We start from the raw sequence: 15,543 nt of genomic DNA, 5'->3' as shown, positions 1-15,543 counted from the left end.
ATTTTCATCCATGAGATTGTTCGGTAATGTACTTGCATTTGAGTAAACCTACTCCATCATAGGGTTTTATCTAATTTTTCCTTTGATGTGGTTCTGTTTTTTTGAGGCATTGAGCTTGTTTTTAGCTTCAGTCCTCTAATATCTTTATTCTTCTCGTTTTGATGACGGTAATTATGAACAAACAGTTATGATCGAACTGTATTTTTTTTATATATATATATATATATATATATATATATATATATATATATATATATATATAGGGGTTTGCATTTGTCATTTAACACACAATAAACTTTTCTACACACACAACATTTTGTGGGCCCATACTTTTTGAAGAAAAAAGAAAAAAAAAATGAAAATTACTGCACGCAAAACGAATCTCTATAACATTACACAATCACTTTTCCTACAACATAATTCTTATAAAACCCATATATATAATTTTTTATTTTTTAGTTCTCTTATCAGTGTACTTCATTGATTTGTAAGCAATGAAAAAGTGCTCTCCTAATTACACTTGTAAAATTACAAACCAACGTCCAAATATTTCAAACACTAATACATTGTAGACTTACCACACACCTCTCCTTATCAGCTATCACCCATAGGACAAAATTCAAAGGATAATTTGAATTTCTTCCTTTGGCTTCTTCAGGAGGCAGAATAAGCTCTCTGTCAAAGGAGCTTTGGATGTCAAAGAAGCCGCTAACAGGTTTAGTGCCTGACCAAGTAAACATAATAAATGTCACTTACTTCTAAATTGTAAAGGGGCTAAGAGGGTAAAATGGAAGAAATATTGTACAAAGGTCACCATAGCCAGTTATTTGACCAGAACTAACGCTATGCATACGTAAAGGCATTCATAAGAATCAAATTTTCTTATACCAATATTGTGCTGTTATTTGACCATTGTCTCCTTTTTAACAAAAATATGTTTGACCAGTGCACGTGAAATATCCTCGAGTACATATTTATATATTCGAGTATAACATCCATGATACTCGAGTATATGGGTCTAGACTCGAGTAAACGTTCAATATCTGAATTTTTTTGAATATTTACTCGAGTATATGATCCAAATACTCGAGTATTTGTCGTTCCACATAATAGACTCGAGAGTATATGGATATGTACTTGAATATATTGCACGAAAAATTTCTACGGAAATTTTCCAACTTCGAACGGCCATAACTTTTAATTTCGGTGTTCGAATCAAGTGCTTTTTATTTAATTCCACTTCGAGAACTATGCGTTGAAAAAATTCCAGTACAAAATTTTTGCGCAATATACTCAAGTACATGCCCATATACTTGAATATATTGCGTGAAACAACAAATACTCTAGTATATGGGTTATATACTTGAGTATAAACTCATGACACTTGATTTACTCGAGTAAAAAGTATATATTCGAGTATATGACTTGGTCAACGGTGTAACAGGAACAAATTTATGTATAGTTTTAGGACGGGACAAAATGGTAATTTTAAAATTAAAAAAAGTAAAAAGGTCAAATAGCCAATATTGTGCAGCAAGAAAGAACAAATCGTCATGGTTAGATTAATACCTCCTGTGCTCCAATTTCTACCACGTGCTCCTCCAAATCATCCAACGGCACATTCAGCTTTTGCAAAAACGAAATGCTAGAAGTAGTTGTCAATGGTGTCACCTTAAGATCATCCAACACAACAAACAGTGACGGTCTCCTCACAAATCCTACCGCAGGATCTCTTCTTCCATCGGGAGATCTCGGATCAAAAAGTTTCATGGCTTGTGGATATTGTACCTTATGCATTTCCTTTGAAATGGTTCCATCTTGGACAGAGCCCGTATTAGTTTTCATTACTCCTGTACCATAACCATACCAATAACTAGGAGTGTCTTCTTCTGAAAGAGATAGTAGCTGCCTCTTACAACCATATTGAGGAGCAACCCGCATATTCAGTAAGGAAGTGCCCGATGAACCTATGAACCATGACGAATTAAGATCCTTCACACTTGTATACAAGTTATCCATGCATCCCAAAGATAATTTGGCATATGTAAGTCTCAGAATAGATCCAACAGGTATTGTGAGGAAGCTGAATAGAAAATCAACAAAGTCTTCCTCAGCTTCAGCAAACATAATCTTGTTCTCGGATTTGCAAACTGTAATCTTGAGGTCTACAGAATATCGAAAGTTACCAAAACGTCGAGGGCCAGTTATAGCATGTGGTGAGAAAGAGTACATTGGCTTAGATTCTCCATTTGCCAAGAATACATCACTTAGAGGAGATTTGGAGGTCAATGCTTGTTTTACTATACTAGAAATCTACAAAAGAAATTAACCAACTTAAGGTATAAGCCTAAAAAGTTATAATTCATTAAATAAGGAAATTTTCACACCTCCGTCAAACATTAAAAGGGAATTGCTCCTTTAATATTTAATTTTAACATAATTATTACAACATCCAAAAAATGTAATAAAATAAATTAAAGAAAGAAGAAAAATTTACGGTGAGTAAGAATTAAGTTGACAATATAATCAAATAATTGATTGTCTTTTTTTAATTATGTAAATGTTTGATGTGATATTATTCAAAAACATCAAATTATAGTGATAAAGTGATGAGTTGTAAAAATAATTATGAAGGAAAAAGAGTCCAAATTAAAAAAAATATCATTGAAAAATATCAAATGATGACGACAAAATGATTAGTTGTGAAAATTATAATAAAGCAACATCATTAAAAAGTATCAAATGGGAATAACAAGGTTATTAGTTGTAGAAATAATAATGAAGCAATATCATTGAAAAATTCTAAAAAGGTTAATTGTAAAAGCAATAATAACGAAAAAAGGAAAAAAAAAATAGTGGTATTATCAATGTCTTTTTGTCTAACGGAAGAATGCATATAAATAGGTGAAGTTTTAATAGTTAAATAGTTTGCTTTGTTTAAAGGCTTTTATAACATTTATATTGATTATGATGATATTTGATAAATATCTTCATTTAGATGGTATTGAAAAATTGCATCTTAATTACATACAATTCTGCTCATCACAACTTTACAAGGTACTTAAGGGAGTGTTTGTTTCAAGTTAGTGTTTTTTAAATTATTTCTAGGAATCTAAACGTGGGAGAGAAGTATTCCTAGGTTTTTTCAAGTTTTAAAATCTTATTTCCAATAATTTCCAAAGAAAATGATAGGTCCATCTTTTGGTCTAATTTCATTCTCACGAATGAGTTTGGGTATATTGTATTCTCACAACTTGGAAATCAATCTTCCTGTGCAAAAGTACAAAAATAACTACTCAATGCAACTCTAATGTTCCATTCCACAATCTACATTCTCCCGTTGCTAAGTGATGAACTAAATATATTTAATCATTTTTCCGAGGATCAGAATTAGTCAATACTTTTGTCAGGTTTAGTCTCCTAGTAGGCTAGTCAGATTCGTTGTTTTGTTATTTCTCCCCTATTGGAAGAATGTTGTAATTTTGTAAGACAGATTGCACGTCAGGTTTTGTTATTTCTCCCCTGTTAGGATGTGCTTTGATGATGTCCCATTTGGATTCCATTGTTTTATATATATATATATATATATATGTTTTGTCTGAGGCCGAGATGTGTAACTGTAAGTTAGATAGTTGATGTTGGATCTAGTGCTTTCTATCTAGATACCTATGAATTAGGTATTTTGGGGGCAGCCAATCACTACACACTTATATGAAGGCCTTAGCCAAAGGGTGTGTGTGTGTGAGCTGTGTGGTTGCATAAATTAGGGTTAGAGAGATCAATCATACATGTGGTCTTTAGCTCCCTTTTATAGTGCTTACCTTTGGGCTTGTATTATTTGGGCTTTCTATGGATGTGGGCCTCACTCAGGTCCATAACAGTTGCCCCCCCAGCCCGGTAGACTAAGTATTCTGGATGCCGGGATGTCCGAGTTATGTCCTTTTGACGTCTACGTTTCATCTCGGATACTGGCCTATCTCGGCCTTGTCACTATTTCTGCTTTGATTCGAACTTCGGCTTCTCTTAGCTTGACTGGAGGAGATGGACGAGGTTCTTCAGGTTACCCTGGATATAGCTCTATCCGAGATGCCTTACCTGCGGTGTGGTACGGCTTTCTCTTTCAAAAAACAATTCCTCTTTCCTAAGAAACGATTCTTCTTCCTGAGAAACGATTCTCCTTCCACATAATGATTATTTTCCATGTGGCCCTCTTCAACGAGTGCGACGTGTGGCATTACTCCTCCCACGCCGTTTTACATTAATTTCCACTACAAAAATGTCCCTCAATTGTCTTGTCAACCATCAAATTACTTTCATACCCCTGCCCTTTGGCTTCGCGGGTTTTAATCTTTTCGACTTCAGCTGTTTTTTCTTGGTCTTCCAGATGTAGTGGGATTTGATTATACCCCGAATAAGCATCTATGAAGGACAGCATCTGGAACCCGGATGAGCTATCAACCAGCTGGTCTATGTTAGGCATAGGGTACGCATCCTTAGGGTATACCTTATTCAAGTCGGTGTAATCTGTGCATACTCTCCACTTTCCATTTGACTTTTTAACCATTACCACATTGGATAGCCAAGTTGTATATTATATTTCCCGGATGAAACCTGCTTCCAACAATTCCTTCACATGATCCTCTAACACCTGTCGACGTTCTGGGCTAAGCTTTCTTTTCTTCTGAGCTACCGGCTTAGATCCTGGATACACTGCTAGCTTATGACAACAGAAAACAGGGTTTACCCCAAGAATTTATGAGGACTTCCAAGCAAAGACGTCCTTGCTGTTTCTTAAACATGTGGTAAGTTGACCTTTTACCTCGTCCGTCAACCCTTTGTCGATCTTTGCAGTTTGTCCTTGCTCTCCGATGGTTACTTCTTCTAACTCTCCGTCGAGTTCAAGCCTAGGCATCTGAGTATCATCCCTCATGTCTAATTCCACCATGTTAACTGAAGTTTTCTCCTTCTGGCTCGGGCCGACCTAACTGCTGGTCTTTTTTATCTCGGCTGAAGGTTTGGGATCACTGTCCACCACTCTAACTGATTTGAAATAACAGTCTCGAGACTCCTTCTGGTCTCCGGCGATGGTGATTACCGTGTTTTGCTTACCAATCATCTTAATTTTCTGATGTTTGGTGGAAACCAACATATCCCAACTGTGGATGGTTGGTCTTCCCAATATCACATTATATTTCGAAGGGAATTCGGCTACAATGAACCTTACCTTTTCAGATTTGTATGCCTCTTTGGTTCCTAAAATTTTAAGGATGGTATTACGGACGTTGAATGCAATCAAGGCGGTGTTGCAGGGCTTCAAGTCTTCTTCATCTAGGTTCATCTTTTTGAACGCCTGCCATAGAATTATGTCGGCACAACTGCCATTGTCCACAAATATCTTCTTGACTTTGCAGTTGACTAGCGTTCCCGTAATGATCAATCCGTCAACATGTCCTGGAATCACATCTTCCAATTCTTCTCTAGTAAAATATAGCAGTGGCGGCTCTGGTTTGGCTTCTTTGAACTTAGGTCGCTCCCGAATCGAAAGCACCTCTCGTAAATATTTTCTTCTGGCATTTGTAGTATCGCCTCCCCCGCCAAAAGCCCCGCCAATTACATTGCATTCAAACTCTGGCTCCACAAATTCATCCTCTTCTCTAGCCGGCTTCTTACCCCGGCTTTCTTCTTTGAATCTCTTTTCTTTTGGCGGACTCATAGGTCGGCCCCTTCTTTTCCTGTTGTTCCTCCATCCTTGAGTCCTTATTAAATACTGACGCAGCTTTCCGTCCCTGATATATTTTTCAATCGCATCCCTCAGATCCCAGCATTCATCTGTAGTGTGCCCAAGCCCATCATGAAATGCACAATACCGAGATTGATCTAGGCTTGGTTCAGCAAAGGCCGAGGTCATCTACCTTCTTCATCTCAGTGGAGGCCACTTCTCTCCAGATTTGTGACCTGGATGAATTTAAGGGTGCGTACTTCTCGAATCTTCCCATTGCTGGAATTCTTTCGTCTTATCTTTTACCTCGGAATTCATTTTGCCTTCGATTTCCGGGTTTCTCTATTTGGTTAGGATGGTGCTTCTGATCCATATTCTCAATCTCCATCTGTTCAAGCTCCAGATACTTCTTTGACCGCGCTGTGAACTCTACCAGCGTTCGAACCGGGTCTTTGTGTATAGACTTGGCCAACCTAGAGGTGCCATGCAACCCTGCTATTACCAAGTGCAGATGTACGTTTTCAGATAATCCTAAAACCTGCAAGGCTGCCATTTTAAAACGATCCAAATATTTTTGCAAGGTTTCACCAGGTTGCTGTCTTATTTTCCCCAGCGCAAATTCTGACTTTGGTTGTTTTTTGCTAGTGGCACAATTCAGCAAGAATCTTCCACCAAATTCTTCAAAAGATCTAATGGACCCCGCTGGTAATGATGAAAACCATGTTTGAGCCGCTCTTGTCAACATAGTCGCAAAAAGTCGCGTGATCAAAGGTTCTTCTATCCCCTTGATGTACATAGCTGTGTCGAAGGCATCCAAGTGTACTTGGGGATCTTGCGTTCCGTCGTACTTGAGGAGCTCTGACAAATTTAGATTTTCTGGGAATGGTGCATCAACAATCTCGTCCACGAAGGGACTATCATTATATTGCCCCCTGTTGTACTTTCTCCTGTAAACCCCAGACACGTCATCTGGGTTCCTGAATAGATGCCCGTCACCTAGGGGCTGGGGGTTTTCTATCTACCTCGTTATACCTCTTCCTCCATCTCGACTTCCTTGATACCGAGGTTCTTGATTACGAACCGGGTTAGTAATACCCCTTTGAGGTCGGCCATCAGCACTTCTCGCTTGACTCTGGGTTCGATCATTGTTGTTCTGCTGGGGATTCGTGATCCTTAGGTCGGCCATGACCTGCGTTATAGCTCGTGCAGGATCCGAGTTGGAGACTCGTCATAGCCGAGTTTCCAACTCTCGAATTTGCCTAGCACCTTCTTGCCTTTGGAGCTCATGCCTTCTCTCCATCTCCTCCATTCTCCGAAGCACCGCGGAGACATCCAGATCTGTCACCAGCGGATCGTTGGCTACATCATTTGGCATCTGCGCGGCATCTGCAATCTGTTCCTCCATTGGTTGTAGCCCCTCTACATATGGAGCATTTGGATTAATTGCTGGCTGGAGTTGATGCTGAATCAGAGTGCACATCGCTAATGTGCACAACATTGGTGTTTAGCTGTTGGTGATCCTGAAGGACTTGCTGTCCTGAAGGATCCTCCCTGATCGGAGGAATTGGCTGGTGTCTGGAATTCGACCTTGAGGGTTGTCGGTAACCACTTCTCGTCACCCTCACCATTTTGATCGGTGGCTTTTTAAACACGTGATCGTAGGGAAAGTGTTCCCACAGACGGCGCCAATGTTCTACCTGAGGCAGAGATGTCTAACCGTAGGTTAGATAGTTGATGTTGGATCTAGTGCTTTCTCTCTAGATACCTATAAATTAGGTATCTTGAGAGCAGCGAATCACTACGCACTTATACGACGACCTTAGCCAAAGGGGGTGTGTGTGTGTGTGCGCTGTGTGGTTGCATAAAATAGGGTTAGAGAGAGATCAGTCATACTTGTGGTCTTTAGCTCCCATTTATAATGCTTACCTTTGGGCTTGTATTATTTGGACTTTCTATAGATGTGGACCTCACTCAAGTCCATAACAATATATATAGTAGAAATGTGTATTATGTTCGACAGTTAGATTAATATGCCAAATTTGTATAAATAAATATTACGATACAAATGATTATAATCTTATTTTTTATATTTTTATTCCATTTTTTTATATATTGGAAAGAATAATATTTAAATAATAGTTTGTATATTAGGAGCATTTTGAGAATGATAACATACATTCATAGGAATATGCGTTAATCGAACAGACTTTTAAATTATTTCAAGAATTCCATAAAAGATTTATCTTCATTTATCATATTTGTCATTTAGTTTAGTTTTAATTTTGATTTATGATATAAGTGATAAGTACAAGTCGTAAAAATGTTTTGAATTCAATGTGAACTTTCGATCACAAAATAATCATTTTAATCCACTAAAATTTTAGTACTTTATTAGCAAGATTTCACAACTACTGTATATTACCCCTATTTAAGTTCATACAAAAGCTTTTAAGTGCAACTCTACGTACAAGTACCATGTTAAATGAACAAAAAAAAGCATATTACCTCTTTCATACCAACTTTTAGAGACATTTCTGTCATCTTATTGAAGTCTCTGTACCCAAGTTGGAGGAGTTGTTGTACTGTGTTTCCAGGAGAACTTTTGAGCACCCTCAAATCATCAAAGATCAAGAACATGGTTTTCTCTTTAACAAAAACACCATTCTCATGAGTCTCTTCATTGGATTCTACCACTAACTTCATTTCTTTGTCCATCAATTTCCCACATGAACAACTTGTCAGACCAAAAGTACTCAGCAACCAATCATTGTCCTCTAGACAGCTGCTACACATGTAATACTTAGTATCTGTATCATCTACATTTAACTTTAGTCTCTTACAAAGGGCTTCACAAGGGTTGGCCGGAGAAAGCAGCATTTTCTTGCAGATATGGTTCCAGAAAACATCAGTACTGAAATCTTCCACACTCTGATACAGATTGTTGAGGCAACCAATCTCTACTGGTTGATGAGGTTGGTTCTTGGACACAAGTCTAATGATTGTTCCCAATGGAAGGGTCAAAAAACTAAAGAGAACATCTACAAAGTCTCCACTTGCTTCAGCCATAACTACAAGCTTTCTTTCTTTGTCCACCCACAGTTTCAAGGGGATTATTGTTTCTTGCTTGGAAGCCATAGCACAAATATAAAATCACAGAAAAAGAAGAAAGAGATTTGCAGGTTTAGTGAAATTTCTGATATCTCAACAAAGGAACTCGCCTATTTTAGTAGACACTGACAAGGCCTCAAAATTAGATAACTTCTCTTGAAAGAGAGGTATGCTGACCGCAATTATCTATACACAGAGCTGGTTTTGTGTGCTCCGGCCCAGGGAAAAATTGGTGGGGGTGAGAGAGAAAGAGAGAAAAGACTGAGAAGACAGGAGAGAGAAGGAGAAAAAAAAAATTAGTGCACATGTCAATTTGTGAATGAAAGGATCATGGTGGTCTTCAGGAGTGTTCGCGGTTTAGATTGGATTTATTTTGAAAAAAAAATTATCTGATCCAATACATTCGGTTTGATCATTTAATCATCTATTCAGTTTGGATTTTTTTTTTTAAATTCAATCCGATCCAATCCAATTTTTATCGATTTGGATTGGATCGATTTTCGGTTTTTTGAAAATCCTAAAATTTGTTTCATGATTTTTGTGCAATAACATATTTTATATATATTGGCTTTGTAATTTTTTTTTGAAATACAAAAGCATCAGTAAACGATAATATAGTTTTTTTTTTTGGCAACGAGATATGAAGCTCTAGACAGATAAAATTTTGCTGATGAGATGTGATTAGGTTTTTTCTTGGGTGTAGTTGTGGATTAACAGGTCTTGGGTTTAGAATTTTTTGGGCTATGATTGGGGAAAAGCTCAAGTAGGTAGAGAAAAATTAATATACTGGATCGGTTTTCATCAACCCATTTGAAACCGATCCAATCCAATTAAAACTTGGTTTTTTTTTTCGGTTATCAATTTTTCGATTTTCGGTTATTGATTTTTCGATTCGATCACCACGGTTTGAATCGGTTTGGATCGGTTGATAAACACCCCTAGTAGTCCTGAATCATATTAAAAAATTCCCAATACACATACTTTCTTAAACAAGTTCACTTATTTTATGCCAATATATAAAGGGGAATTTTTTTATCCTTTTAAATAGCACAACTTATATCATTTTATTCTCACAAAGAGGTGATATCCATACCTTTATTTTTTTATGACTCTCTCTCTTTCGTTTTATCTAACTCTTTCTCACACTTAAAATAACAGAACTTTACATTCTTTAAAATTATACACATTTTTTCCACATATAAAATTATGATGATAAAGCACAACTAGTGCTCCATTATTTGTCCTACTAAGCAATATTAATTGGTGCTAAGAGTTCTTAAGGTAGTGTTTGGTAGAAAATTTATTTTGGAATTGATGGAAAAATGTAAGTGGATATTGGAAAATATCACGTTTGATTCAGGTTTTCAAAAAAAATACTAGTCAAATAGGATAGATGGAGAAATGACTTTTGTGTTGATTTTTGGATGAAATTCACTGTTACAGAATACCACTTGAGATGTGGTATTTTGAGATAACTGGAGAAGTGAAAAAACAGGTGCGAAGTTTCTCCCAAACATAGATTTTGCAAATTTAAATAAATTTTCCTAGTAATATTTCGGTCAACCAAACAACTTTGTTTACATTTTCCTATCAAACTCATTTTCCAACCATTTCTCTAATAATTACATTTTTCTAGTATTCAAAAAAATTCTCCTCAACCAAATCCCACCTAATACATGTGACGTTGCAAAAGCCAAAAGCCAACAAATTCTGATATGATAAAAAGTTGAAAAAGTTGAATTAGTTGTACTAGTTTAAGCTTTACAGCTGGCTGCCTGCATCTTGACCAAAGGTGATTCTTAATAATCCGTCGGCAAGCTTATTTGAAGTGATTATTTAAATCTTGGTACATCTTTTCTTTTTTGTTTTATCCTGAACTATAATCCAGTAAGGGCAGTTCCATGCCAAGCACCAATAGCCACATGAAAGCCCAAATCGAAAATAACCACAGGGGAAGGTCGGGTAATAGACTTGCAATGTTATCTTCCATTTCCAGGCTTCCTACATTCTCACACACTCTTGATTTGGGCCAAGTTGGGTGGATATGCCCATCTCCTCTTGATTTGGGCCAAGTTGGGTCGGGTCAACCCAATTTTTTTCCTGAAAGTCTAAAATTTTGTTTTTTGAAAAATTAAAAATGGCTAGGGTATTTGAATATTATCCAAAACAGTTGAACCTATTACCTCACTCCATGAATGCCAACATGAATTACTATATCAGTGAGCTGTCCTCTACGATTCGGCCTCGATTTCGACCACTATTCACCAGACTCTGAGCTTTATATATTGCGGCTATAGGAGCTGCAATGCTCCGCCACGAAAATATTTTAAGTGCTTTGCATCTATTATTAAGTGCATCCATTCGATAAAAACAAGGCATCAACGTTGATAGAGATATTTGCGGTCTAGATTAAATCGATTTTGAAAGTAAAAATTATTTTATCCAATCTATTCAGATTGATCATGTAATCATCCATTCGGTTTGGATTTTTTTTTAAATTCGATTAAATCCAATTTTATTAAGTTTGGATTAAATCACTTTTTTGAAAAGTCTAAAATTTCTATGATGATTATTATGCAAATAATATATCTTCTGTATGTATTGACTTTGTAAAGTTTATATAATGATTACTGTGCAATCTAGAAACATCAGTAAACAATAATCTAATTTTCAATATAGGACAACAAAAAGTTGTATTACCAATTTTCTATCTCAAAAATAAAAATAAAAATTTACAATGTGATTGTCTCAGATGCGAAGTAATCTAAATTTTCATCCTACAAATGAGCTGTTAAGTAGGTAGAGGGAAATTAATATATTGGATCGGTTTTTACCGACCAAACCAAAAATCGATCTAATCCAATTAAAATTTGAGGTTTTTTTTTTATTTCAGTTAATTCGGTTATCGATTTTTTGTTTGGTCACCACGGTTTGAATCTGTTTGGATGATGAACACTCCTAAACGCTGATATGTTATCTAAGAAAAAGAAATAACTATAATATTTTATTTATATATTCCTCAAAACACATGATCATAATTTATTCATAATATAAATATTTCATTTTGAATTTATTTTAAATGGGAGCAATACCCATTATTGGGTGCAAGGGAAAAATGCTCTCGTCCACCACGTAGCCATAGCAGCGTTACATGTCACAAGACTTTGACCAAAGTAACACGTTTTGAATAATAAATTAATGGTATGCCACGCTCTATTTTGATTTTTCCAAAATGCCACGCTCAATCCCACTACACGACCAAGCGAGATTAAAAGATGACACGTGGCGTTCAACCATGGAGACCCATTCTCGCTGGTCTGACAAGCTGGAATGGTTTGTCAATCAACCAGTCTGCACACTCTGAAAAGCAAGACACGTGCCACCCTCGTACCATTCGCGCTGGTCAGTATAGCTGTATTGGTTGTAAGTTCAGTAAAGCAGGCCACGTGTCACCATACCACCATTCACGCTGATCAACCAAGCTAGATTTGGTGTACCTTCAGACACGTGTCAGCACCCCCTGAATCGCCTGGTCTGCCTAGCTGGTTTGGTCGTACTTTCCATACACGTGTCATCACCCCTTATTCTAGCTGAGCGGCCTACCAAGTTTGGTTCTTTTATAAATAGTAGCAAAACATGAAACATCCAGTAACCAGAAGAAGTAAAAAAGGGTGCGCCAAAATTGCGAAGGTTAGATTCTATAATCATTTATTTTCTCTTGTAATTTTATGTTATTTTATGTTATTAGTTAGAAAATGAGTGACGGTAATGATTCAGTAATTGCTTTGTTATATTACAATGGGAGAAAATATTTGGGTCCAAATGGCCAAGTTTTCGAAGGAGAAACAAAAATATTTCGTATGAGCTCGCGGTGTAGTTTTAATGAACTAAAGAAGACAATATATCAGAAGCTGAGATTACAACGAGGCCAAGTTTTATCTCGGTTGACTGCTAGATGTGCCTCTGGACCTGAAAGTTGGGTTCCTGTAGAGATCGTTGAGGATGAAGATGTTGCTTTAGTGGTAGATGCATTTCGAAATCATTCACACTCCACATTTATTGAACTATATGCGGAAGTAGACTCCGGTGGATAGTGTAGCAGTCAACATTTTCTCCCTTCCACTCACTCTATCGACATTAATATGGAGCCGGTTATGAGTTCGCAATATTCTCTCCCTTCAATTAACGTTATTGACATTAACATGGATCCAGTTGTGAGTCCCGAAGACAGAAATGTGTCACCCGAACCGCCCCTTCCCGAACCAATGTGTGCTGAATATGATGTTGCTCACGATATGTATGATCCGGCATGGCGTACTGACAGTTCCAACGAAGAGGTGGACGAAGGGTTAGTCCCGGGCAGTGACTCTTCGGACACCGACGTGAATGGAGATTTTGATTCATGTCCGTCCACCGCTGTGTGTTATGCGGTTCCTTCTCTTGGCATTGTTGGAACGCACGAGCCCAGAGTGGCAGGTTAGTAAATATAAAAAAAATTGTGCTTATACATACTTCATGTTAATTTGTATACATTATTAATGCACTGCTGATACAGGTGAAGGACAGACACCATTTTGGTCTCAAATAAGTCATTATAGGCGTATTAACTGGGCTCACCCAGATCAGGAGTTGCCAGAAATAGGTGGAGCACAAGTACCTAACTGGCAGATGGGTCATGAACTGTATAAAGACCAGGTGTTTGACAACAAGCACAATGTTCAGATGACGATCAAACAATTTTGTATGGGGCAGCACCACACCGCAATTGTATGTAAAAGTGATACGAAAAGATTAATCATGGTTTGCGAAAATCACAACAACAGTTGTCCGTGGAGGGTGAAGGCACACGTTAAAAAGGGAGGGACGGAATGGATTATCGGCAAGTGGGTTAACGAACATAACTGTGTTAACCAGACTCTTTCTCAAGACCACAAGCAGCTGGATTCAAATTTCATATGTTCAATGATTCTAGGTATGTATATCTATTATAATCTGCGATATTATATAACTAAGTTATCATAAACTAATTGTACATCCAAAATGCAGAAATGATAAGGGAAGAGCCAAATGTGAAAATTTCTCTCATCCAAGAAAGGATAGCAACAAATCATGGATTTCATATATCATACAGGAAGGCTTGGAAGGCAAAGCAAAAAGCAATTGTCAAAATTTATGGGGATTGGGATGAATCATATGGTTTTCTGCCAAGGTTGTTGGACTACAAGTTGAAATTTTCACCTGGGGTTGTATATAAGCTGGATCTTAATGATCATTTTATTGACAACCGGTTGGATCAATCTCGAAAGGTGTTTGACAGGGTTTTTTGGACTTTCAAACAGTGTGCCGATGCCTTCAATTATTGCAAACCTGTGATCCAAATCGATGGCACGCACTTATATGGTAAATATCGGGGGACCCTATTAATAGCAACTACAATTGATGGAAACAATTACGTTTTACCCATTGCATTTGCCGTGGTAAAAGGGGAGAATCTTGAAGACTGGACGTAGTTTCTAGCCCTAATACGAATGCACATGACACAAAAAGAAGGCATTTGTCTTATATCTGATCGACATGCGGGCATTATATCTGCCGTCAACAATGCCGCGCTGGGATGGCAGCCACCTAAAGCGTACCATGTGTATTGTATACGACATCTTGGTAGTAATTTCAACCATAAGTTCAAGAACGTTATGTTAAAGAAGCAACTAAAGAAGTTAGGTAACTTTACATGTTACAATTCTTGTAATGTCTTTTATTTGGTGTTCAGATATGTCATACACTTATGCCATGCTTACTATATGCAGGTTATACAACTAGCCGGTTAGATTTTGACGCTGGTTTGGAAAAATTTAAAGAAGCATGACCTCAAATAGCTGCTTGGATAGATCGTATTCCTAAAGAGAAATGGAGTATTACATACGATGAAAGTGGTAGAAGGTTTGGTCACATGACTACAAACTTGTCAGAGTGTGTTAATAAAGTCCTTAAGGGCGGAAGAAACCTTCCTATCACGGCATTGGTGCAGCTCACATATGCCCGATTGGTGGAATATTTTGTGACACACGGCCAAGAGGCACGTGATGAAATGACCAGGGGTAATCGTTTCACAAAAGTCTTTTGGCAAGCGTATGAGATAAATCAGCAAGATGCCGCAACACACTGGGTAACAGTTTATGACCCTCAGAAGACACGATTTGAAGTGCAAGAATCGTACAATCAAAGAACTCATCGTGGTGGAAAGAAATGGTCGGTTTCATTACCTGATCGAACATGTCAATGCGGTGAATTTACTGCTTTTAGATACCCATGTAGTCATGTTATAGCAGCATGCACATCCACAAATCACGATCCAATGCAATATATTGATCCAGCTTACAGTGCCGCATATCAATGTCAGGTATACGCAGGGCAATGGTACCCAATTGGCAATGAGGATTTTATCCCACAGAGTCAGGGACCAATTGTGATTCCAAATGTGTTGATGCGGCGTAAGAAAGGAAGGCCTAAAAGCAGTCGTATACAAAACGGGATGGACGTACGTGAAGGGTCAACTATTCATACGCGATGTGGTTATTGTCGAGTTGTGGGCCACAATAAGCGTAATTGTCCAAGACGCCAACCTACTGATCAGACATAATTTCTGTTGCATTCACGGTTTAAAATACTATGTAACTTTGCAGGTTTATTATTATATAAATTAGTAACTTCACGAA

General features: G+C 37.4%; 1 protein-coding gene across 1 annotated transcript; it reads right to left on the bottom strand.

The window, feature by feature from the left end:
* Positions 1-590: 590 nt before the first annotated feature.
* On the bottom strand, positions 591-8,854 carry LOC133292178 (uncharacterized). Its single transcript, XM_061490555.1, has 3 exons — positions 8,225-8,854; positions 1,570-2,313; positions 591-724 (listed from the first exon to the last, which is right to left on the bottom strand). Exons 1-3 carry the CDS (start codon positions 8,852-8,854, stop codon positions 620-622), a joined length of 1,479 nt encoding a protein of 492 aa, XP_061346539.1. The 3' UTR covers positions 591-619.
* Between the last annotated feature and the right edge of the window lie 6,689 nt (positions 8,855-15,543).

Source organism: Gastrolobium bilobum, unplaced genomic scaffold (genome assembly GCF_033153095.1).
Source record: "Gastrolobium bilobum isolate Gb01-03AN ecotype WA unplaced genomic scaffold, APGP_CSIRO_Gbil_v1 utg12961, whole genome shotgun sequence".
Classification (NCBI taxonomy): Eukaryota; Viridiplantae; Streptophyta; class Magnoliopsida; order Fabales; family Fabaceae; genus Gastrolobium; species Gastrolobium bilobum.
This window is presented reverse-complemented; position numbering and strand designations above follow the sequence as displayed.

Bases quoted from the DNA above. Each gene is read 5' to 3' on its own strand.
- LOC133292178 (XM_061490555.1), bottom strand. From the start codon at position 8,854: ATGGCTTCCAAGCAAGAAACAATAATCCCCTTGAAACTGTGGGTGGAC. The intron at 2,314-8,224 runs GTAATATGCTTT...TTTCTTTTGTAG, and splicing joins TAAAAGTTGGTATGAAAGAG to ATTTCTAGTATAGTAAAACA. The intron at 725-1,569 runs GTATTAATCTAA...TTACTTGGTCAG, and splicing joins TAGAAATTGGAGCACAGGAG to GCACTAAACCTGTTAGCGGC.